Source organism: Dipodomys spectabilis, unplaced genomic scaffold, assembly GCF_019054845.1.
Source record: "Dipodomys spectabilis isolate Male_0828 unplaced genomic scaffold, ASM1905484v1 ptg000069l, whole genome shotgun sequence".
Taxonomy (NCBI): Eukaryota; Metazoa; Chordata; class Mammalia; order Rodentia; family Heteromyidae; genus Dipodomys; species Dipodomys spectabilis.
The window spans coordinates 10,962,278-10,986,546 of NW_024870746.1; the positions used below are offsets into that span (position 1 = coordinate 10,962,278).

Sequence of the window (24,269 nt, forward strand, 5' to 3'; positions counted from 1 at the left end):
GCTCAAAATAGAAAGGGAGTTGATGAGTACAGAATTTCAATAGAGATTGAGGAGAGAGAAACTTAGGAACGAATAAGTAATTTCAGTCCAAATGGTTTGAATATCAAAGTGTGTTTTCTATCTCCAGTGGATGATGGGGAGGTTCCACTGAGGGAGAAAGAGAAGAAAGTGCGTCCCTTTTCAATGTTCGACACTGTGGACCAATGTGCTGCCCCCTCCTCCTTTGGTACACTGCGGAAGAACCAGAGCAGTGAGGATATCTTGCGGGATGCGCAGGTACTTAGGAGTATTCCAGTTGTTAAAATGCAGTGGTAGTTCTGTAGCATATGTTTTAGAAGAAATAAAATTGGTGAAAGAGACCAGATGAAATAAAGTGTATCTGGAACATTAGAAAATGTAATAGCAGGGCTGGGAAGGTGGCTCAGTGGTAGAGCGCTTGCCTTGCATGCCTGAGGCCCTGGGTTCCATTCCTTAGCACCACATAAGCAAAAAGAAAAAAGCTGGAAGTGGCGCTGTAGCTCAAGTGGTAGAGCGCTAGCCTTGAGCTGAAGAGCTGAGGGACAGCGCCCAGGCCCAGAGTTCAGGCCCCACGACCAGACCCCCCCCCCAAAAAAAAGAAAAGAAAATGTAATAGCATTCTGTTACTTTCACATTTTTGCCTGAATATATTTGCTTTCGCACTGTATTGTAGAATGAATGATGTTTTTGCTTCCTAGTCATATGTCATGATTTTTGTAAGAATGTAAGCACATTGAAGAACAAAGTGTGCTTTATGAGAATCATTTGAAATTTGGAGCTGAAGTTAGGTCAAACAACTTCATAACAAATCATTGTTATAACCATCAGGATCTAAACTTTGGATAAGCAGGTTAGGGTGAACGCTACAAGTGAGGTGAATTTTAAATTTTCTTTGGGATTATTTGGTTGTGTGTGTGTGTGTGTGTGTGTGTGTGTGTGTGTGTGTGTGTGTGTGTGTGTGTGTGTGTGTGTGTGTGTGTGTGTGTGTGCGCGTGCATGTGTGTGTGTGTGTTGTTTGATGGTACTGGAATTTGAACTCAGGGCCTTATACTTACTAAGCTGCTGTACCACTTGAACCACACCTCCATCCCTGTGTTTTGTTGGTTAATTTGGAGATAGTGTCTAGTGAAGATTTTTGTTTGGGCTGACCTCAAACTGTGATCCTCTGGAGCTCAGTGTCCTGAGTAGCTAAGGTTATAGGCGTGAGCCACCGGTACCTGGCTTGTGGGTTTCTTCTTTCTAATTGTTAACAACGATTTATTTTAGTGTAATGGGGTTAAAGTAGGGATGAATAGAAGTAGAGAAATATTTCCCGAGTTTGTTTATTTATTTTTGAGACAGGGTCTCTTTGTCGTTCAGGTTGGCCTCTAATTCATGATTCTTATGTGTAAGCCCCCCAGATTTTGGGGTTACAGGCATGCACAGCAACACCTGGCTAGATTATGAGGTTCTAGTGAACAAGAATGGCTTTTATTTCTTGGTGCTACCTGAGAATTTGAAAGACAGCTATTAAAAGTTTTTAAGTGAGCAGGAACAAGAAGGAAGTCATGTAGGGGGAGAATGGTTTACTTCACTGAGATCTCCTAAGAAATACGTTTAAATACAGAGATTTGAGGCTTTTTAAAGGATTTAAGTTGTTATATCTTTAAAGAGTTAATATGCCCGTATGGTACACTTATATTTGTAAATTAGGTTGTCTAAGATGTCCTATATACTCAGTTATACAGTGTTTTAACTTATCCCCACTCTCCTCTTGTGTGTCTGTGTGTTTTATAGGCTGCAAATAAAAATGTGGCTAAAGTACCACCTCCCGTTCCTACAAAACCAAAACAGATTAATTTGCCTTATTTTGGACAAACAAATCAGCCACCTTTAGACATTAAGCTCGATGGAAATCCTCAGCAGTTGCCAACAGTGCTTACATCCATGGGGAATAAATCCAAGCCAGCTGCAGGGCAGCAGCCGAGGGTGCTACTGTCTCCCAACACACCTGCAGGTCAGGACCAAACCCTTTCTCCAGGGTCTAAGCAGGAGAGTCCACCTGCTGCTGCAGTCCGGCCCTTTACTCCTCAGCCTTCTAAAGACGCCCTCCTTCCAGCCTTCCGAAAACCACAGACCGTGGCAGCAAGTTCCATATACTCTATGTATACACAGCATCAGGCTCCAGGAAAGAATTTCCAACAGGCCGTGCAGAGTGCATTGACCAAGACGCAGAGCAGAGGCCCACACTTTGCAAGCGGTAACGTTCTTGGTCTCCTCTACCTAAATAGATGGCATGCTGACATCCTACCCCAGAGCTGCCAGCAGACGGCAAAATAACTGCTCTCTATTTGGTTGGCTGATGCGATTGCTGAGAGCTGAAACTGTACTGCACTGTGCAGGGGCAGTTCTGACACGGTGGGGGTGGGGTAAGGTGGCCGAATCTGCTCTGCTCCTGTGCCCAGGCACTGTTGGTGCTCAGAGAATGGGGCTGGGGCAGTAGTGCTCTGTGTCTTGTACTTTCAGAAGCGATACAGCCATATTTTTAAGTTATTCTAATGAGGACACAATGCTAAATAGGAAACTGTAACTAGCTTATCTAAGAATCATTGTAGTGCTCCTTCATGTTCTATCATGAATCCTTGGTGAAAACACCACTAATAATTTGGAACTAGATGATTTTGATAGAATTGAATGTTAAAAAGACAGTGGTTCTTAATTTGTAAGCCAAATATAATTTCTCAGTGATTCACTTTGAACAGTATAAAATTGAGATAGTGCCTATTTGCATTTGGTTTGAGCATGTAATGGATTAAAATTTTTATTGGTTCTAAGCCTTTTTCATGTTGTCATTTTAAATTAGGATACCACAGTCAGTGATTGCTTATAGTTGGCCAGATTTTCTTACTATTTCATAAAATAATGGTGCCCTTTAAAATCAGAGGGGATTTTGATTCTATAATATGCTTAATATGCAAAGATTTCATCTTTGCTTTGTCTTTTGTTATTTTAAGAAGTCAGTTCTGCTTGAGGGGCAGTTGTGTGGTGACTGAAATTAAGAGGGGCTTTAGTTGTTAACTGTTCCTGTTCCTGTCTAGTTTTGTTTAGTGCTAATGAGAGCTTTTCTCTTCCTTTTCCTGACTAGTGTATGGTAAGCCTGTGATTGCTGCTGTCCAAAATCCACAGCAGCACCCAGAGAACATTTATTCCAACAGCCAGGGCAAGCCTGGCAGTCCAGAACCTGAAACAGAGCCTGTTTCTTCAGTCCACGAGAACCATGAAAACGAAAGAATTCCTCGACCACTCAGCCCAACCAAATTGCTGCCTTTCTTATCTAATCCTTATCGAAACCAGAGTGATGCTGACTTGGAAGCCCTACGAAAGAAACTATCTAATGCACCAAGGCCTCTAAAGAAGCGTAGCTCTATTACAGAGCCAGAGGGTCCCAATGGACCAAATATTCAGAAACTTTTGTACCAGCGGACAACCATCGCTGCCATGGAGACCATCTCAGTTCCGTCTAAGTCATCCACCTCAGTGACTGTCAGCCCAGAAAGCCCGGTCGATATTGTGAATCCCTATTTACATGGAGAGCCAGAAAAGGAGGTTGTATCCCTGGCTGCTGAATCATTGCCCCCAGAGGAGGTGGGAAGCACCAGTACAGAGAACAATGACATGCCAACTGCTTCTCCAGGCCTTGATTATGTGCCTGAAGGAGTCCCAGAGATCAGTTCAAATCTTCAGAATAATGCAGAAGAAGCAAACCCAGAGGCTCCTCATCTGCTTGAAGTGTACCTGGAAGAGTACCCTCCTTACCCACCCCCACCTTACCCATCCGGGGAGCCTGAAGTGCCTGAAGAAGACTCTGTGCGCATGCGCCCACCTGAGATCACTGGACAGGTCTCTCTACCTCCTGTAAGTAACGTCATGCCTCATGGCCATTTAGGGAAGGTGTTACTTTGTCATGCCCTACTAGACGGTCATATTCTTCTCCAGCTTGCCTTTTTATTTTTTTTATTTTTTATTGTGAAAATGCCATACAGAGGGGGTTACAATTACATGGGCAAGGTAATGAGTACATTTCTTAGCAAGCATTGTTGCCTCCTCCTTTGTTTCCCCTTCCCATCCCTTTCCATCCCCTCCCCACCCCCGCCACTGCCCCAAAGTTGTAAAGTTCGTTTTTCAACATAACGTCTTGTACATCTCACTGTTGCAATGGGTTCACCTTCCCCTCCACAAATTATAGCTACATCAAATACAGTGAAAACGGGGGTTATACCGTGGGGGAGGGACATACAAAGCAACAAAGAAAACAGCAAGAAAGAAAAAAACATTTGAATCCTTATCTTGGGGTTCATTTCACCTAACATCAACTTATCTGACTGTTTCTGCTTGTCTCAGACATATACTAGTTATTGCAAATAAGGGAAACCATGGGACCTATGTTTCTTTGTGCCTGGCTTACTTCACTTAATATAATTTTTTTCCAAGTCTTTCCCTTGCACAGAGTGGCTTTTAATAGATGCCGTAAAATGTAGTATATTCAGTATAAAGACTTTCTGTATTTTAAAAAGAACCTGAAACAATTACTGTTCTTATCTTTATAAATGCTTCATTTGCTGTTTCCCTCTCCATCTAGCTGATCCACATTAGGGGAGCAACACTGGAATGAAAAGACCCGGATTGGAACTTGATTCCTAGCTTAGCCCTGTGAAGCCTGGCAGATAGCATAAATCTCTTCTAGGCAGTGTCCCATTCTCAAACATTTCTTTTTGCTATCAATGAAATTTGTTTTTAATGAAGTATTAGGTGAAATCTTACAATAGTATAAAATTGGAAGAGTTGGGTGAAGAGGTAGCAGGGAGGTAACTGGGCAGAAGGTGGTGGGCATCTCTAGGTCTTCCTTCCCCTATGGAGCTTGGAACTCTAGCAACTACATGATTCCTAAGTTCCTTTGTACTCTAACGTTGTTATTTAAAACTATATGTTTTTTGGGCTTTGGGGTGCCTTCTATACTGCTTCTAAGAATTAGGCTTTTATTTAGAAATTTGTCGAGTCACTTTGAAATAGATGAGAGCTAGGTAACTCCATAATGTCTGAGTAAAGTCTGCTTCTCTATATTTTGATTAGAAGTCATTTGGATTCTTTAAGCATAGAATATCTAGCTACAGACATAGATAGGTACATACACACATACTCACATAGGTAGTTGAGTCATGAATTTAAAATGTGTTAAAAGCAAAATAGCACTTTTAAATGATTGTTTAAAAATTATACTTTATATGTTGGATCCCTTAATATATCTTCTGGCTATCCGAAGTTACTTTACTGGTTACAGTAGACATTTATTTAAAACTCTTACGAAACAGAAAACATTTGAAATGAGAAGAAAAAGTTTTAAAATAGAAGTTATCATTTTTTTAAACCATTTTGTCTTTTAAGTTCTAAGGCTTGATTCTCCTCATTTTAGTCTTAAATGTGAGAAGAGTTTAAACCATACTGACCAAGACCACCCCTCACCATAACTATTTGTTGTTTCTCCTCTTTTTTTGTTGTTACGTCAAAATAAATTTTACTTTAACGGAAGGAGAAAAGAAACTGGAATTTGTCAAAGGATCATACTTTGTTTGGAAGATACTGTGCCTTTCTTCTCGGAGAGTGATTTACTGTTTTTCCTTCTTGTCTGAAGCACTGTCTTGTCCTTTCCCCCGAAGTTGGTCACTTAGGACAGCTGTTAGCAGCATTCCCAGCCTGAGGGTTGTAGGTGCAGTTGCGAGGTGTTGCTCGTCACTTTGTGTTCTTCATTCGCCTGTGGCTTTCCAATTTGAAATAAAAGCATATAATAAAAACACAGTATCATGTATGTATCATATGCATATTAAGTGTATATATCATACTTTAGAAAGTGTTTCTATTTTGTTGAATGTGTTTAAGGAACCTTTTATAGTATTAGAGCTAGATCTTAATGCCTTTTTTTTTCAGCCTGAAAAAACATACTGAGATGAGTAAGACTCCTCCTGGGTATACCTAGTAATAACTTTATTATTTAGCTTAATTGCCTACATTTACCAGAGGAAGCACTGAGGTATGAAATGGGTTGAGAAGGGCTTCGAGGAAGCCAGCTTTACCTGCATTTACAATCCAGCTCTGCTGCTTACCAGCTGTGTGTCTTGGTTTTCTTTTGTGTAAAATAAGGGACAGTGGGGTTTTTGTGAAGAGTAAGTGAACGGTCATTTGTATATCTTAGGTATTATAGTCCTGAGCTTGGCTGTTACCCAGCTTGAGTGTGAGGCTTGCTGTACTGTATTCAGATGGGCGATTTAAAGACCACTATTGGCTGATTGTGCTGCTTGATGGATAGCCAGACTAGTTGTCACTTCAGATTATACTGAGCTCCATTTGTATTCTCATGTCCTCACCGGGACTTCCATCAGGCTTTGTAAGGCTAAGCTCCTCCCACTTGGCTATGTGGATAGTCACTTCATGAAAATTTATTAAGCAGTGTACTATAATATGTAAGCTTTCTCTTTTTCTAAAGTTCCTTTTACTACTTTAGCTTTTTGTTACTTTCTTTTGAATATTTTTATGATCTTTTTTCTGCCCTTTTAAAAAATTTTAACTTTATTTTATTGTAAAGGTGATAAGAGTTACAGTTACATTAAGTAAGGTAATGAGTACGGTTCTTGTTGAACAGTGTTACCTCCTTCCTCGTGTTCTCCTACTTTCCCTCTTCCCGACTCCCCTCCCCCAAGTTGTAAAGTTCATTTCTAAAATAGTGTCTTGTGAGTATCGCTGTTGCATTGGTTCATTCTTTGTTGTTTTCTTTGGCTTAATTTTTTTGTGCATTTCCATTGCAGGGGAAAAGGACAAACTTACGTAAAGCCGGCTCTGAGCGCATAGCCCACGGGATGAGAGTGAAATTCAACCCTCTTGCTCTACTCCTCGATTCATCTTTGGAGGGGGAATTTGACCTAGTACAGAGAATTATTTATGAGGTATGGCTATAAATAGGATTTTGTGTTTCATTTTTTTAAGGGTCAGAATAGACCCTTTAAAAACTTAAACCATAGAGAAATTCTGTTTTTAAATTTTCTTTTTTTGGGATGTGGAGAGGAACTTTTAATTATGCTCTAAAATAGGCTGTGCTATTCTAAAAATGTAATAGAAATACGGATACATAGAAGTTCAGTTTTCACTTAGAACCTTAAAGTGCTTTTCTTTCTTTGGGACAATATTCTCTGCTATAAACATTGCTCATATATGGATTTTTCTTGTACAGTATTGAATTACTGATATGGTACTTACTTTTCAGAAGCCTACCGTTTAAAACATTTTTATGTGATCTTTGTTTTTCCTTTCCATAGCAAATGTGACTTATTTATGATGCCAAGTTCAGAGGATAAATAAAAATCACTATAAGGGTGTAATTTATTTTTTTAATTAAAAATATTTTTATAGTGAACAACTACTTCAATTTGGCTTTTCTCTGCTCTATTTTTAGAACTGCTCTTAATAAAGTTTTCTTAGTTCTATAAGTTTTACTTATGATTTTTAAAACTGCCCCAAAAGTCTCTTACAGTCATCTTAACCCCAAGGAGCTAGGTGACAATACTTGGAGTGAAGCTCACTTACCCTTCTGATTGATGCTACAGGTTGATGACCCAAGTCTGCCCAATGATGAAGGCATCACAGCCCTACACAATGCTGTGTGCGCAGGCCACACAGAAATCGTGAAGTTCCTGGTACAGTTTGGTGTGAATGTGAATGCTGCAGATAGCGATGGATGGTAAGTCTCCTTTAACATAGATTAGCTTCAGTTGTGAAAGTGTGCTGTATGAGCAGTGTTGCAGAAGATGAAGTATGTGAGTGTATACCCTCCCATTCTTGTTGTTAGTAGACAGACATGCTATGTGTTTTTGAGGAGTTAGCATGTCTCATAGGGCAGTTATTTCTGTCCATTTCTGGAAGTAGTAGATGGACTTTTAAAAAAAGTTTAATAATTAAGTTACAGTAAAGATAAGTGTTACCAAGTAATATATAAATAAGCATGCTTAAATTTGAGAAATGCTGAGTTAAGCATGGTCTAAATCCTTGAAACTTTTGAGTGTTTAATATACTGATATGAATTTCATGTCTCTAAGAGGGTATTATAATTTTATAATATTCCACAAATATATTTAACCATTGAATCCATTTTTCATGGGACATTTTGTGGCACCTAGTATGTTAGTAAAACACTGATATTGTTGCAGGATAACAAAAATGTTACTTGGCATATAACAATAATAATGATAATGATAATAATAATGGTCCTGATGAGGTACTGTTATTCCCAATAACTACAATAGACTGGATAGTAAATTTTGCCTCTTGTTTTTAAAAAAGAAGGAAGATTTAAGCTTTAAATTATAATACAGTAGTTAAACTTTATTATATGGGGTTATATTCCAAGACCCTCTGGGAAGGCTTGAAGTTGAGGATATCACTGAGCCCTGTATATACACTAGTGTTTTGAATCTGTGCATACATACCTGTGATTTAACAACAGTAAATAGTCACAATAATATACTGTAATAAAGCATCCCTGCTCTTGTCCCTTGAGGCGATTGAGTAAAATGGAGGTTTCTTGGACACAGGCACTGGAATACAATGAAAGTGATTTGGGTATAGAATTGGTTACTTGGTGATGAAGCACAGGTGGCTTGACTGTGGACGCACTGGACAAGGCATGGTCACATCCCAGGGCTGGCGGTGCAGGATTTCACCGCACTTCTGAGAACCGGGCTCGATTGAAAACTTTTGGCTTATTTTTAGAATTTTCCTTTTAGTAGTATTAGATCTTGATTAACTTCATGCAACTGAAACTAGAAAGCAAAACTGTGGATAAGGGGTGACAGCTGAAAGTTCTTTTTGTGGACTAGTAAAAAACTTTAAAAGTTATATTAGTATTTAGTTTTTTATAGCTTGTTTTCCCTTTCTATGTACAAATAATTATTTCAGATTCATGTAAGTTGCATATAAGACATAAAAGTAAATTTGAATTAGCTTTTTATCATTCCAGTTTTTCATTGTTGTCAATAATGCTTGGAGACACTTTCTTGCATTTAAAAGTAATTGTAGAAGTAACATGTATCCATTCTGGAAAATGTGTAAAATAGAGAAATAAGAAGAGAAAAGCAAGCTATCTGCACCTCCAATAATCTAACCATTGATAGATTTGAATGTATTTGCTTTAAGCTGCTCTAACACTCCCATCCCCCTCCATCTCCAGACGTTGGTGGTAGGATTGAACCCAGGGCTTTGTGCATATTACACACATGCTCTACTTGCTCCTTCAGCCTTCAAGCTCTTAATGTTGTTAATAATAGATTTTGTGATACTGTAGCCTAACTTTTGGTTTGGCATTATAAATAAGTCAAATCCTTTTTTTTGTCTGTTTGTTTGAAATGTTTTTTTTTTTTTTTTGTCGGTCGTGGGGCTTGGACTCTGGGCCTGCGCGCTGTCCCTCAGCTCTTCAGCTCAAGGCGAGCACTCTACCACTTGAGCCACAGTGCCACTTCCAGTTTTTTCTGCTTATGTGGTGCTGACGAGTCAAACCCAGGGCCTCATGCATGCAAGGCATGCACTCTACCACTGAGCCACTTTCCCAGCCCCAAGTCAAATCCTTATTACATTGAACTGTCCTTGTTTCCCTAATATTGGAAGCTTAGATGGTATACAGTTCTTTTACTCTTAGAAACCATGCAATAAAAAATAAAAAATTGCTATTGTTTCCTGAGCTAGGAATAATACTTTGCAATAGGAAAGAGAAAGAAGAAAAACCCAGAACAACATGCCCCCAAGGAAGTTAAAATATAAGGAAAAACTTCCTTATATACAACTTACCAAACAGGTGGCAATCACTTTGGAGAGCATTTTTAACTCTTGCTGTGCTTCCTTCACAGGACGCCTTTGCACTGTGCTGCCTCGTGTAACAATGTCCAGGTGTGTAAGTTCTTGGTGGAATCTGGAGCGGCGGTGTTCGCTATGACCTACAGTGACATGCAGACTGCTGCAGATAAGTGTGAGGAAATGGAGGAAGGCTACACGCAGTGCTCTCAGTTTCTCTATGGTGCGTAACCCACAAGGCTCAGCGTGTTGATGTCTGCATTTGTTTACCTCTCCCCCTTCCTCCTTCTGTGGTATGATTTAATAAGTGTGTTACTTATTTGGAAAAATCTCTTTGCTTTGCTTGGTTCCAGGTGCTAAACGTAGGACAGCCTAGTCACAGCTCTTTGTGTGTGTCTTGAAATGGCTGTTGCTATTTCAGCTGAGAAATGCTAATGCTGCTATTGACATAGTAGGCTGATTTTAAATCTTTGGATAATCAACCCCACTAAGTGACGTTTTAGCCTTAATGGTGACTAATATGTATCTTTTCATGGAAGTTAACTTGGAATTGTTGAAAACCTTATTGTCTAATTCCCTTCCTTTCCCTTTCCTTTCTTCCTATCACCTGCAAGTTGACTGTTGTTTCTGGTTATCATCTCATTGCCCTCTGCCTGTAGGATTGCAAGGTATATGTGGAGAAAAGTGCAGCTTCAAAGTTAATTTGGACTAGACACTGGTGGCTCATGTCTAATCCCAGATCCTTAGGAGGCTGAGACCTGAGATCTTCATATTGTGATTCAAAGCCAGCTCAGGCAAAAAAGTCAGGCTCTTCAGTTAACCAGCAAAAAGCCAGAAGTGTAGGTGTGTATCAGCAGTAGTGTACCCGCCTTAAGTACAAAGGCTAAGGGAAAGTGCCCTGGATCTCAGTACTGGCACCCCTCTGCCCCCCCCAAAAAAGTTAATTTGAAACTTGGTTAATTCTCGTGTGAAAAGTAAGCTTTTTGAGATCTTTTTCTTTCCCCAATTTTTGGTTTTCAAAGTCATTCAGGATTCTGCTTTTCATTATTTTTTAGAGTGGCTATATGGACTTTTATGTCAGAGATGCTATATTCTATATCCTCACATATTTTATATGAATTTCCTTTCTTTCTCCATTTGGGAGTTGATGGAGACCTTTGCGTTTTCTTAGTTGGTTGTGGGGCTTGAACTCAGGGCCTAGGTGCTATCTCTAAACTCTTCTTGCTCAAAGCTATACCACTTGGAGCCACAGTTCCACTTCTAGTTTTCTGGTGGTTAATTGGAGATAAGAGTCTACAGATTTTCCTGCCTGGGCTGGCTTCAAACTGTGATCCCCAGTTACTCAGCTGTGATCCAGTTACTCAGCCTCCTGAGTAACTAGAACTATAGGTATGAGCCACTGGCGCCCTGCAATGGAGAACATTTTAATAGTTGCGATTTTATTATTTCTTCTTTTCCTGTCTGTCCTGAGTGTCAGGTAAAAAAGGAAGTGATACTTTCAGAATTCCTTGGTCATTATACTTGGAAGTATGCTGAAAGTTGACAAGCATATCATTTACTCTGTTAATATTCTAGACACATTAAGTTCTTTTAATTTTTTTATTTAAGTTCCTGGACTGGCAAAAGTTTCTGTTCTCTGAATAAGGCCAGTTTTGAGAGATAGGTATGAGGTGCTAGTTGTTAGAACTGCTTTTAGAGTAACATATATGCTGCTTGCCTTCTACCTTTCCCTCCTCCTCTGAAAATGGAGTCATTGAGTTTTCCCACTTAGTTTCATGTAGTTAAACGTTCTTAAGTATGTTAATGTCCAAGTGGAATGTCTCAAGCTGTGTCTTTCTGTCCTGATTGTAGGAGTTCAGGAGAAGATGGGCATAATGAATAAAGGAGTCATTTATGCACTGTGGGATTATGAGCCTCAGAACGATGATGAGCTTCTTCTGAAAGAGGGAGACTGCATGACCATTGTCCGCAGGGAAGATGAAGATGAGATTGAGTGGTGGTGGGCTCGCCTCAACGACAAGGAGGGATACGTGCCTCGCAACTTGCTGGGCGTGAGTGACCCCAGTGCTTATTCTGTCCTTGGTGTTCCAGAGAAGGGCTTTGCAGACGCTGCTGCGTATTGTGAAGACAGTGTAGCTTAATGCCCTTTCTTTTATTTATTTATTTTTTGGGGGGGGTCCGGTCGTGAGGCCTGAACTCTGGGCCTGGGCGCTGTCCCTCAGCTCTTCAGCGCAAGGCTAGCGCTCTACCACTTGAACCACAGCACCACTTCCGGCTTTTCTTTTCTTTTTGCTTATGTGGTGCTGAGGAATGGAACCCAGGGCCTCATGCATGCAAGGCAAGTGCTCTACCACTGAACCACTTTCCCAGCCCTTAATGCCCATTCTTAAGCAACTCAGAACTTTTGTTTTCTGCTGGTTCTCAGGCTTGAACTCATGGCTTGAATGCTGTTCCCTTATCTTTTTTGTTTAAAGCTGGTACTTTACCATTTGTGTCATACCTCCACTTCCAGCTTTTTGCTGGTTAAGTGGAGATGGTCAGTCTCTGGGATCTTTTCTGCCTGGGCCATCTTTAGACTGTAATTCTCAGATCTTAGCTTTCTGAGTTCCTAAGATTATAGGTAGGAGCCACCAGTGCCCAGGGAACTTTACAGTTTTAATGGTCTTATATTTAGACTTAAGGTACGTTTTCAGTGATTCCTATTGTGTGCAAGAGCATATTAATATGTTTGCCAGAGAAAGTGAGAGTAGCATGTTTTAAGACTTTGCATTAAGTTCTGTTGTAGATTCAGAATTTTGTTGTGTGGTTCTAGGTGTATAGGTGTGTGCATGCGGACCTGCGTGCATGTGTGCATGCATTCCTCTGTGTGTGTGTGTGTGTGTGTGTTGAGTGTATAAAAGAGAAAAGTGATAAGGAAAATTGAGTAAAGTTTAAAGGGCAAAATCTGTTCAGAAAGTAGGAAAGTCTTGGGGAAAGGAAAGCCAGTAGTGATAGACAGCATGTGGCATGTAGGTCACAAGCTCAGGATTCCACATCCCTTGAGATGCACAGGTGGAAGGAAGGTAGGAGGGCAGAGAAGCCTGCCTCCTGAAATTGTCTTTAGGATAGTTAGTACAACAGTCTAGTAGAAAACAGTGGTGGATACTATAGCTTTTTCCATCAAGTGTCGGGTAGACATGGTCCCTACCTGCATGAAATGTCTACTTAGGCATCTGGGTCACCAGCAGGGTCCTGTCTATTCCTGTTCCTCTACTGGGGAGTTTCTTTAAGTGACTCCAGTGCTGAGATCTGCAGTCTGGATTCTGACTCCCTCCCCGGTGATTGCCTGTCTTGTGTGCAGCATAAATTACTTCAAACACCTTGACCACTGCCTTCCTAAGAGCAATATTTATTGTTGTTTGGAAGTTTCAACAGTAGTCACTCACAGTGCTCACTTTAGCATGGTACATATATACTAAAGGGCTGGAGGCACAGTTCAGTGGTGGAGCATCTCCTTAATGAAATCAGAACCTGCTGTTCAAACAGCAGTATTGCTTTAAAAAAAAAGGGTGGGGGGGGGGCGCTGGGAAGGTGGCTCAGTGATAGAGCGCGCTTGCCTTGCATGCCTGAGGCCCTGGGTTCCATTCCTCAGCACCACATAAGCAGGAAAAAAAAGCCGGAAGTGCTGCTGTGGCTCAAGTGGTAGAGCGCTAGCCTTGAGCTGAAGAGCTGAGGGACAGCGCCCAGGCCCAGAGTTAAGGCCCCACGACCAGACCCCCCCCCCCCAAAAAAAAAGAGAGAGACAAGTCATTTATATGATCTTAAAGAATGAGAGACCTAGTTGGGTATAATTCTGTAATCCCAGATGCTTGAGAGGCTGAGATGAGGAGGATTTTGGTTTGAGGCCAGCCTGGGGAAAAAGTTCTCAAGACCCTATCATAACGCAGAAACCAGATACCTTGGTACTTATCTGTGGTCTTAGTAATTTGGGAAGCATACTTAGGGGATCACTGTCCAAGCCAGCCTTGGGCCAAAAAACTGAGACCTTATGTAAAGAATAAAGTAAAAGGGCTGTGTGCATGACTCAGGTTGTAGAGCCTCTGCTTAATAAATGTGAATTCAGACCCATTCTCACCAAAAACAAAACCCAAAACAAAACAAAAAACCGTGGTGTCCTATTAAAAAAAATTCAAACCACCAAAGGGACACCAACTAGCACCAGAGAAACACTTGCTTTTCTAATCAATATCAACAGTAAGCACATTTAGATCTTATAGTGTCTTACCTGGAAAAAGTACTACCTCTTAGAACCAGAATCTTTTCATTCTTTAGGTTAATAAATACTTGGACATTGTGACTATAACATAGTACACACAGTGATGAGCCAAGCTAATACATGCACCTCATGGAGCTAACTCATGTGTGCATGGAGCAAATGCCCCTGGCAGTTTTCAAGTGCCACCATCATTTGTAATGTGGCCCCATGTTGTACAACAGAACCCTTTATATTCATTTGCTGGCATAGAGGTGCTATGGTTAATGAAATGGGGAGAATTATTCCCAAGCATGGAAGCAGCTGGTAAAAGACTGTGTTCACAAAGGTTTCTATATTAGCAGAATGAATGTTTTCATTTTAGTGCAAAGAGTAGACATTCTTAGTTCTTTGGAATTCTTTTCTAGTTACAAATGTCCTCTATATAACTTTTTCTTGTATCTTTTGAAGTTAAAAAGAAAACAAAGTACATTAATGTCAAATTTTCAGACAGAGGCTCGGCCATGAATCTAGAAAATGTATTGGCTAGTACTTTTTTCTCAGATAAGGAAAATAATTCTTTATGCAACATGGATCAACCAGTTAGTTTTTCAGTTTGGGTGAAGCCTGACCTCTTTAAATAGCCCTTTTTTCACAATTGTCTGGAGACGGAAAGGGGAGGGCTTTTTGTTTAGTTTGTCAGTTGAATTACCAGTTTGACTCACTGTGGGCTTCAGGACAGGACTTTATAGCCTTCATAAGCCTTCTCCTCTCAGCCCTTGTTATAGAAAACACAAAACCACAGAATTCGAAGGCAACACACTCCCTGTGCTTCCTTAATTAAATCTGCTGATTTTTGTCTGTGGCTTTTTGTTCTCGATAGTCCCATCGCATAATGTTACCTTCACTATGAATAAGTAAAATGTTGCTGTAAGCCAGTATGGCAGCACAGGCTAGTATTCTGGAGCCTGAGGTAGGAATATTGAGAATTCAAGGCCTGCCTTGACCATGACTGGGTGCTAGTAGCTCACATGTGATAATTTTAGCTGCTTGGGAGGCTAAGATCTGAAGATCATGGTTTGAAGTCAGCCATGGCAGAGACATCCTGAGAGATCATTGAAAACAACAATAACAATAGCAACAGCAGCAAAACTGGAAATGAAACTATGGCTCAAATGATAGAGCTACAGCCTTCAATGAAAAAATTAACCCAAGAGCACAAGGCCCTGAGTTCAAGCCCTAGTACAGTGTGTGTGACCACGTGCACACACATCCAACCCCCCCCCCCCCCCCCACACACACACAAAGTAATCAGCTCATCTCTTTCTTCCATGGCAGTGAATGTTCCCAATACTGGCATGTGTATTGCACGAATGTCGCAGACCATTGTCAGCACTCTGCGTGCTTTAGGCTGGATTTGCAGTTCAACAAGCGGTCAGAGCTGTCAGGTTTTCATACCTCTGCTCTGTGGTCTTGTCACAGCTGACGGGTCTGTGTGACCTTCAAATGCCTTTACAGAGTAGCTGATGAGCACAGAGCTACTGTGGGCCTCTGTGTACTTGGGCAGCTCTGTGGCTTGTCATCATAGAATGCCTTTCTTGTTTTTCTTTGTTTAATTTCTTCCCTGTCACATTCCTTTCCCTCCTCCCCGTAGCTCCTGAAATATTCTAATACTCCCAGATTTGTGGAGTACGTAAATATTGTTTCAACTTTTTTTTACAGCTCTACCCAAGAATTAAACCAAGACAAAGGAGCTTGGCTTGAAGTTCTGTAGAATTTTAGTTGATGAACATTTAATCTCCGTTATGACTAAGAAGAAATAATGATTGTTTGGGCAAAAATTTCACAAGACTCACTTTAATATAAAGACAGAAAGCAGTGAAGAATGTGTTCTGGGTGTAATGAAGGATTGGAGAATTCACTGCTCCTAGGAGACACTGAGCAGCATGGAAGGAGTTCCTCAAGAAGCAGACCACACTGCTGGGAAAGCCACCTGCCACAAGTAGGCCTCCGCGGTACAGTGACAGCCCCGCTTCTACAAGAAACAGGGTCATTTGTTGGGTTGTTGGGAAATGGGCTTCCTTTCCACCCTGGGTGTTTTCAGCACCGTTCCCACACCAGTCCTCCTACCAGAAGGACCAGTGCCATCAGGAGACTTCTCCACTGGCCCCCATCACCAGCAGACTTTCTGGCTCTAGTGAGGCTCATCGGTGCTCAACCCTCATGTGTTGTCAGCAAAGGACTGTTAGCCGATTGCCAATGAAGCAATAACTTTATTGTATGAGTTCTTGTAGCAGCTGAAGATTCACGCTTATATAAGACTTATATTTGAAATACTGAAACTAAGTTCCACTACCTAATCTCATTAGATTTAGTGTCTTGTTTTTTGGCTGAATTGGAATCTATATTTATTGTCTTTCGTATCTTGGAAATTAGAGACGTGCTTTAGATTTACCCATAATATTTGTCAAGATCATAACTGACTTTAAAAACAGTTGTAATAAAATAAACCTTATGACTAAGCCACTTACTAGTTTTCATTTTTGATGTCACAGTCTTATTTAAGGTCACAGGCTATTGGGATATTTCGTACAGATGAAAAATAATTAACTGCCTAGTGCAAATGTGTGTATTATGATATATGATTATTTCTTTGCTTATATCAAATAACTTTGGGTGGGTGATCTTTAGCATACAATTTTTTTTGGTGGGGGTCATTCTTGTGGCTTGAACTCAGGGCCTGGGCATGGTCCTTGAGCTTTTGTGCTCAAGGCTAGTGTTCTACCACTTTGAGCCACAGTTTCACTTGCAGTTTTCTGGTGGAGATGAGTTTCATAGACTTTCATGCCTGGCTGGCTTTGAATTGAGATCCTTAGGTCTCAGCCTTTGGAGTAGCCAAGATTATAGGTATGTGCCACCTGTGCCTGGTTGGCATACAACATTTTAAAAAAATTATAATACATAATTTTTATGGGGTTACAATTTCATAATTTAGGTAATGTGTACATTTCTCTTGTACCATGTCACCCATTTTGCTTTCTCCCAGTTTCTCTCTTTTGTGCCTGCCCACAAGTTCCATAGTTCATTTACCACATAGTATATACTGAACACCATGATTGCATTTGTTTACTCTTCTTCCCTCCTTTCCTGTACTTCCTCCTCCCACAAGAATTTTAAAAAAAAAGTTCACACAAAGTACCAATAGCAACATAAATAACCCATGTTTCAGTTCCCTGGAATTTGATAAATAGTATTTTACATGTTCAAGAGTTAGACCTTTGGCTTTCTCCCCTAGGTATCCTCCTTTGGCCTGACCATGTGTGAATGCCTGGAGTCATGTGTATATTTTACATCTGGCTTCCACATATGAGAAAGAAAACATGCACATTTCTCTCTGAGCTTGCTTATTCACTTAACATGATTTGTTCTAGATCCACCCATTTTCTTGCAAATGACATCCTAGTCTTTCTAATGGATAAGTAAAATTCTATTGTTTATACTACATTTTTGAATCTACTCATCTGTTGTGGGGCATCTGGGCTGTGTCTATAATTTGGCTGTTGTGAGTAGTGCAGCAATGAACCAGGTCATGTTCAAGTGTCTATTTAGAATATCCTGACTTGTAATCTTCTGGGTAGATGTCCAAGAATGGCATGGCTTGGTCAGGGGGACATTCTCTATTTAGTTTTGGTTTTGTTTTGTTTTTTTTTTGGGTCCGGTCATGGGGCCTGAACTCTGGTCCTGGGCACTGTCCCTCAGCTCTTCAGCTCAAGGCTAGTGCTCTACCACTTGAGCCACAGCGCCACTTCTGGCTTTTTTCTTTTTGCTTATGTGGTGCTGAGGAATTGAACCCAGGGCCTCATGCATGCAAGGCAAGCACTCTACCACTGAGCCACCTTTCCAGCCCCTCTATTTAGTTTTTGGAAGAACCTCCAAACCAACCATCTGGCAGAGTGGTTGAACTAGTTTCCATTCCATGGTATAACTTTTTTTTTCTTCCTTTTTTTGTCTGTCATGGTGCTTGAACTTGGCCTGGGCACTGTCCCTTAGCTCTTCAGCTCAGGCTAGCATTTCTACCACTTGAGCCACAGTGCCACTTCTGTTTTTCTGGTGGTTAATTGGAGATAGAGTCTCATGGACTTTCCTGCTGGGCTGGCTTTTGAACCATGATCCTTAGATCTCAGCCTCCTGAGTAGCTGGGATAACAGGCGTGAGCCACCACCGCCTTCTGTCGCTGTTTTCAGCACCATCACTTATTTCAGTGTCTTAATAGAGTTACCTACATTGATTTGTATTGTCAATGAACTCATTCTGCTTAATGCAACTATTATAGAAAATGTAAAAAACTAGTGGTCAGTTTTTACTTATGCACTTTTATGCATAACAAGGAAGGTAAGTGAATGACAAAGTAAGCCTTTTCAAGTAATGGAGAAAGAATAACAGCATAAGTTACACGTCTAAAGATACACTTGACAAGCAAAGTTCTAAATCCTCCCACAATCCCTCTTCTGGGTTCTTCAGCACTAATCTGGGTACTGTTGTGAGGGATTTCTCAGATTAAGTTCTCTAATCAGCTAACCTTAAAATAAGATGATCAACTTGGATTATCCAGGTGGGCCCAGTATGCTCACAGGAGCCCTTCAAAAGCATTAGGAAAACCAGAACACGAGGCAGAAAGGATAGCCAGCAAGACATAGGGTAGACTTTGCAGGATCTACCTACCCTTCCTGGCTTTGAAGCACAAAGGGCTATAAGCCAAGGAATGTGGAAACTCAAAAAAAGCCTTTGGCTGAAAGCCAGCAGGGAAATGGGGATCTTCGTCCAGTCCTATATCCACATGGGATATAGTACTACCAATTTACTGGAGATGATGACTCTGTGTTTCCAGGAGGAAAGCATTTATGAAACGATGTTAGATCTCACTTCAAAAGAACCCTGAGAGAAGGGATGTTTTCAAGCCACTAAGTTTATATTAAATCTTACAGCACTGGCAGGAACAAGCACAACACAGATTCTAAAGAGAGACTGTGTGTCATATGACACACATGTGGAGAATTTGACCTCCTTGAGACTTGTTCTAACATTTGTGTGGAAAGAGAAGACATGAAAATTAATAAACCAGGATGATCTAAGTTTTTATGTTCCTTAGTCTGAAACTTAGAACCCCATTTGTTTTGATTCTCCTTGTTGGGCTTTTATTTCACTATCAAAGCACCTTGTAGGAAAGAAGGCCTTGAGGAGTGGCCAAGACAGACTCGAGATCGCAATTCAGGGCACAGGTTGAGGGTGAGGTGTGTGAGGGTATAGGCTGTGAGCCCTGAGAGGTAAGACAGGTGAGAAGGTTTACTTTATTCTCCCTGTAAAATGGACAGTGACAAATTTTATGTGGTAAAGCTTGGGATGCTTCCTTTTCATCTTTTCTAAATTTGCTGTGATAAACATTTGCCTTTTTTTTTCTTTTTAAAAAAGCCCCATCTCTTCTACCATTTGGGTTTGAGACTTGACAGGCTTTATACAATTTGATAATAGTAAATCCTTAAACTCAAGTCCTTGAGCATATCTGGCCTTAAACACTTAGTCTTATTAAGTATAGAAGGGATGCTACTTGTCATCAACTGAAGCAGTTGGTACAAACCAGGCATCTAGTAGGTGATTGGCTGGACCAGCTCTTTCAGTTAAGTAGGAGGGGTGTGGCCAGGGACAGCTGTCTGGACTAGAATAGTTCCTGCCCTTCTGCCTTACTCCAAGCCTCCTAACTGGGCATTGTAGGAGTCCCATATTTCAACTATGTTAGTCAGTTCACTCAGTTCTCTCATTCCTGGTCCTCATCCCTTGCTCACTTGCAGACCCAATCACCCCAACTCCCACTGTTCCAACACTACCCCTCCCCACATCCCTCCAGTGAATTCAAACTGCTTTCTCTTCACACCTTCTCTATGCCCACAAAGCCCACTGAAGAAGTAGGAATTGAAGTCTACCTTAAAATCTTTTTAGGAAATAATACATAGAATTCGTCTATCAAGTTACCTTCATCTTTCCAGTTTTGTACGATACCTTGCTGATCACCAGCAGCAGACCAGTGATTCAATCTGTGTTTTCTCAGCTCTCTCGCTGTTTTTTGTTTTGTTTTGAAATTTTTCTAGTAGTAAGAGCTGACCAGAGTGCCATGAAGCTGGCAGGGAATGCAGGAAACTTCTGGAGAGGTACACAAATCTCTTATACCTCCTTAAAAGAGATCAACAGGTAGTAGAAATTATAGCTGCCCCCTCCCTTTTTTGGGGTCAAATAATCAGTTTCAAATTGGCTAGTTCCCCATCTAAATGAGAGGTAATATGTTTTCTCAATATTATACAGGCAGCATCCTTCATGTAAGTTCAAGTCGGCTGTAGTACTATGTGCTCATAAATGATGGCACTGGTACTATCATCCAGGAAGACAAATGCAGCATGGTGTGATTGCATGGGGCCACTTTATTGAACAGTACATTGGAAGGAGATAAGGCAACAAGGCAGGATTTTCATAATGTTGCTAGCATGTTCCCAAGGTCAAGTCAGGAAGCCGGCTCATGTCATTTCAAGGGAATTTCTAGCTAACTGCACAAATACTGGTGGAGGTTCTGAAGTGCATAGATTTTTGAGGCAGCTGACACCATGTTTTGTCCATTATGATCTGTTTGCAAATTGGATGCCTGATTGGTGCATACTGCTTCAGTTAATGACAAGTAGCATCCCTTCTGTATTTAATAAGACTAAATGTTTAAGGCCAGATATGTTTAAGAACTTGAGTTTAAGGATTTACTACAATCAACTGCATAAAACCTATCAAGTGTTAAACCCAAATGACAGAGGCTTGTCTTCTATCTGGATTCCTTTTCTTTCATATATATTGTGTGTGCGCATGCCAGTACTAGGGTTTGAACATAGGGCTTTGTACTCTCACTTGGCTTTTTCACGCAAAGTTGGCACTCTTCTGCTCCACTTCTGTTTTTTTGTGATTAATTGGAGATAAGTCTCATGGACTTTACTACCTAGGCTGGCTTCAAATTGCCATCCTCAGATCTCAGCCTTCTGAAGAGCTAGGATTACAGGGTCTAAGCCACTGGTACCTAGCAAATTTTCTTTGCGTTTGTCTGTGGGGAAGGGTACTGGGGTTTGAACTTGGCTTTTTCACTCCAGTTGGTGTTCTCCCACTTGAGCCACCTCTAATTCCTCTTCCTTTCTTTTTCAGACAGGATCTTCCTAGGTAGTCCATGCTGCCACTGAATTGGCTAGATAGCCGAGGCTGAACTTGAACTCATACTCCTCCTGTCTTACCTTCCTGGGTTCTGGGATTACAGGTGTACACCACCATTCTAGTTCCTGGACTCTGAAAATGTCTTGATAAGACTACTACACAGTGGATCCTATTTCCCAGTTTGCTCAAGGGAAATGGCAGTCCCTGGATTGCTGTGTGGTAGGTGGCACAGTACATTTTTAAAGTTAAAATTGCTTTAAATATTCCCAGAAAGGACCTTGTGGTCTTTGAGATTGACTTAATTCCTGCTCAGCTGTTAAATACTTCCCTGCATTTCATCCTGGTTTAATATTGCTATGAACAGGAAAGTGTGTAAAAGTAGAAAGTGTATACTATTTACAGACTTAAAGCTTTCTTTGAGCTTACCAGGGTTATACATTTCATTTATGTTTAGTATAATAATAGGCAACTCCTTTACTTTGATATGTGAAAGTCTTGCTATCTCAAATAGTATTCTTTTCAGCTATAATAATCAGTTTAGGTGAATGTTCCCATAACTTCAAGGTCTGGATACAAAGTGTTGTTTAGTCCGTGGCCAATTTTCTTTCACAAGAAGTTTTCTGGCAGATTAGTTAACAACTTCAAAGTACTGAAAAACAGAGCCACTGTGGGAAAGAAAAAAGAAAGTCATTTCAGGGGGCCAATGAAAGTTTTATTCAAGCACCTTTGGATTATTCTGAAAGCTTACCAAGCGCTAAGATACTAGTGCACGAACATTTCTCTACCGAACTTCTAGAGCCTCACATTTTCCAGATTGGTGGTCTATGTGGCTGGCATCAGATTGTCACTGCTGGGTTAACTGAACTCATGAAGGGTGAAATTCAAACCACACATAAACCAGCATTTTTACATTTTGCCTCAGAGTGTCACAGCAGAAGTTAGTTTGGGTTGTGGCTATCAAAAGATTGCCGGTGTTTGGGGGTCTATATTGGCTTTGGCTCTATATTGGTATGGTATGGGAACTTTTTTGTTTGCTTGGGCCAGTACTGGGGTTTTAACTCAAGGCCTGGGTATTGTCCCCTACTCTACTACTTAAACCACAATGCCACTTCTGGCTTTTTTGCTGGTTAGAGATGAGGTTCATGTTTACCTGCCCAGGCTGGTTTCTAACCAAGTTCCTGAGATCTCAGCCTCCTACGTAGTTAGGATTACAGGTGTGAGCCACCTGGACCCAATATGATACGGGAACTTTAACTCGGATTTGGACTGAACCTATCTGGACTTGTGCAAGTCCCAGGTGTACTTATTCCACAGGCAGAGCTGTAAAGTCACCACACACTGAAGCTTATGTAAGGCCAGTGGGAATCATTGGTAAGAAGTTTCTCAGATGTAACAGGCAGGAAGTGGGCTGTGAGGGTGGGCCAGTGTGGGTGGGTGGGAGCTGGGGAAATGGGGAATAGGATCCCCAGCAGGAATGATGGAGACTAGAGTTTCCAGAACCTATGTTTAAGATCACATTGTATTGACTTGGTTAGATTGCCTAAGAATTTTAAAACAAGTTTAGTGTTATCTGTAACCAGCAAAACGATCTGTAGTTGGATAAAGGCACTTTATAATGCGTAACAGTAGAGTCACAAAGCTGGTTTATCACCAGCTTCCTTTAGAGTTCAAAATTCAAAGAAAAGAGTTGCTGGTCCTTTGCCCTGTCTGACATCCTTTTCACATTTGCTCTTCTGTGTGTCACAGGGGATAGAACTGGTGACGGTCATTCCCAGCCAGCATTGGGAATGTCGCCACACCCCTCTGTGGCCGGTGCTGTGCCAGGCTCTATTTCCTACTGCAGCCAGGTGATGAGAGATGTGCAGTCTGCCTGTTCTGCATCTTCCACTGAGACAGCTCTTCATCATCAGAATGACAAGAGGACATACTACATTTTGTTTTTAATGAAACTGGCCTATCGATGTGATTTGGATAGTGACAATTTCAGAAGTGGGTAAAATGACAAACTTGTTTAGAATTTTGAAGGTGTGCATGTGTAGGAAATAAGAGAAAAGTTGGGCTGGGAAGGTGGCTCAGTGGTAGAGCACTTGCCTTGCATGCATGAGGCCCTGGGTTCGATTTCTCAGCATCACATAAGCAAAAAAGAAAAAAAGCTGGAAGTGGCTCTATGGCTCAAGTGGTAGAGCGCTAGCCTTGAGCTGAAGAGCTGAGAGACAGCGCCCAGGCCCAGAGTTCACGACTGGACCCAAAAAAGAAATAGAGAAAAGTAATTTTCTCTGAAGGTGTTTTCAGTTCTGCCAAAATATTGATGGGTATTCCAAAATCAGTCTCCTAAATGATTCTTATTCACCTAATCTTCTAACTTTAGCCTTGTTTTATGCTCAAGTCAAAGCATACCTGACCTTCTTGGACTTGAGATTCAGTAGATAGTTGGGGAGCGATGGCAAGTAAAGATTGTGGGATTTTATATACAGGCTTGTTCCCAAAAGACTAGGAAATATTTAAAACTTGAAAGAGCAGGTCAGCCAAGTAACAGCCCATTCAGCCCCATCTTTCCCCAAGTCCCCTTGGAGAAAGGAGGCTGGTATGAGCTGACTTACAGAGATAAGGTCGAGCTCTATTGTTCCTGTGTCCTCAGGATCCAGCTGCTTAAATATCTCTGTGGAGGAAGAAAAATAGGGATGTTGTAAGTGAGTGAGCTGAAACAGAGAACACATTGTTTCTCCCCCATTTGGGTCACTAACTATTGAATGCCATGAGATGTTATTTCTTCCCTTTTGCTCCAAATTACTAAGGAGGGAATTTCATTTTCAGCTCTTCAACAGACATGTTTCTGGCCAGGTGACCACTCCCTGGTGAAACACAGGCTACAGTGTGTGTGTGTGTGTGTGTGTGTGTGTGTGTGTGTGTGTGTGTGTGT

The 24,269-nt window shown here is 41.0% G+C and overlaps 2 protein-coding genes across 2 annotated transcripts in view; one reads left to right on the plus strand and one right to left on the minus strand.

Annotated features, from left to right (window-relative positions):
* The window catches only part of Tp53bp2 (tumor protein p53 binding protein 2), a 53,275-nt gene extending 36,633 nt beyond the window's left edge, over positions 1 to 16,642 (plus strand). Inside the window, exons 11-18 of the mRNA XM_042681847.1 lie at positions 128 to 276; positions 1,795 to 2,257; positions 3,143 to 3,912; positions 6,855 to 6,992; positions 7,650 to 7,783; positions 9,942 to 10,108; positions 11,737 to 11,936; positions 15,839 to 16,642. Of these exons, the coding sequence (XP_042537781.1) occupies positions 128 to 276; positions 1,795 to 2,257; positions 3,143 to 3,912; positions 6,855 to 6,992; positions 7,650 to 7,783; positions 9,942 to 10,108; positions 11,737 to 11,936; positions 15,839 to 15,880 (2,063 nt within the window). The 3' untranslated portion in view covers positions 15,881 to 16,642. The remainder of the gene's footprint in view (positions 1 to 127; positions 277 to 1,794; positions 2,258 to 3,142; positions 3,913 to 6,854; positions 6,993 to 7,649; positions 7,784 to 9,941; positions 10,109 to 11,736; positions 11,937 to 15,838) is intronic.
* Positions 16,643 to 21,149: 4,507 nt separating this feature from the next.
* Capn2 (calpain 2) overlaps positions 21,150 to 24,269 on the minus strand; it is a 51,669-nt gene continuing 48,549 nt past the window's right edge. The window contains exons 20-21 of the mRNA XM_042681690.1: positions 23,950 to 24,008; positions 21,150 to 22,014 (exon numbers count right to left, since the gene is read on the minus strand). Coding sequence (XP_042537624.1) covers positions 21,991 to 22,014; positions 23,950 to 24,008 — 83 coding nt within the window. The 3' untranslated portion in view covers positions 21,150 to 21,990. The remainder of the gene's footprint in view (positions 22,015 to 23,949; positions 24,009 to 24,269) is intronic.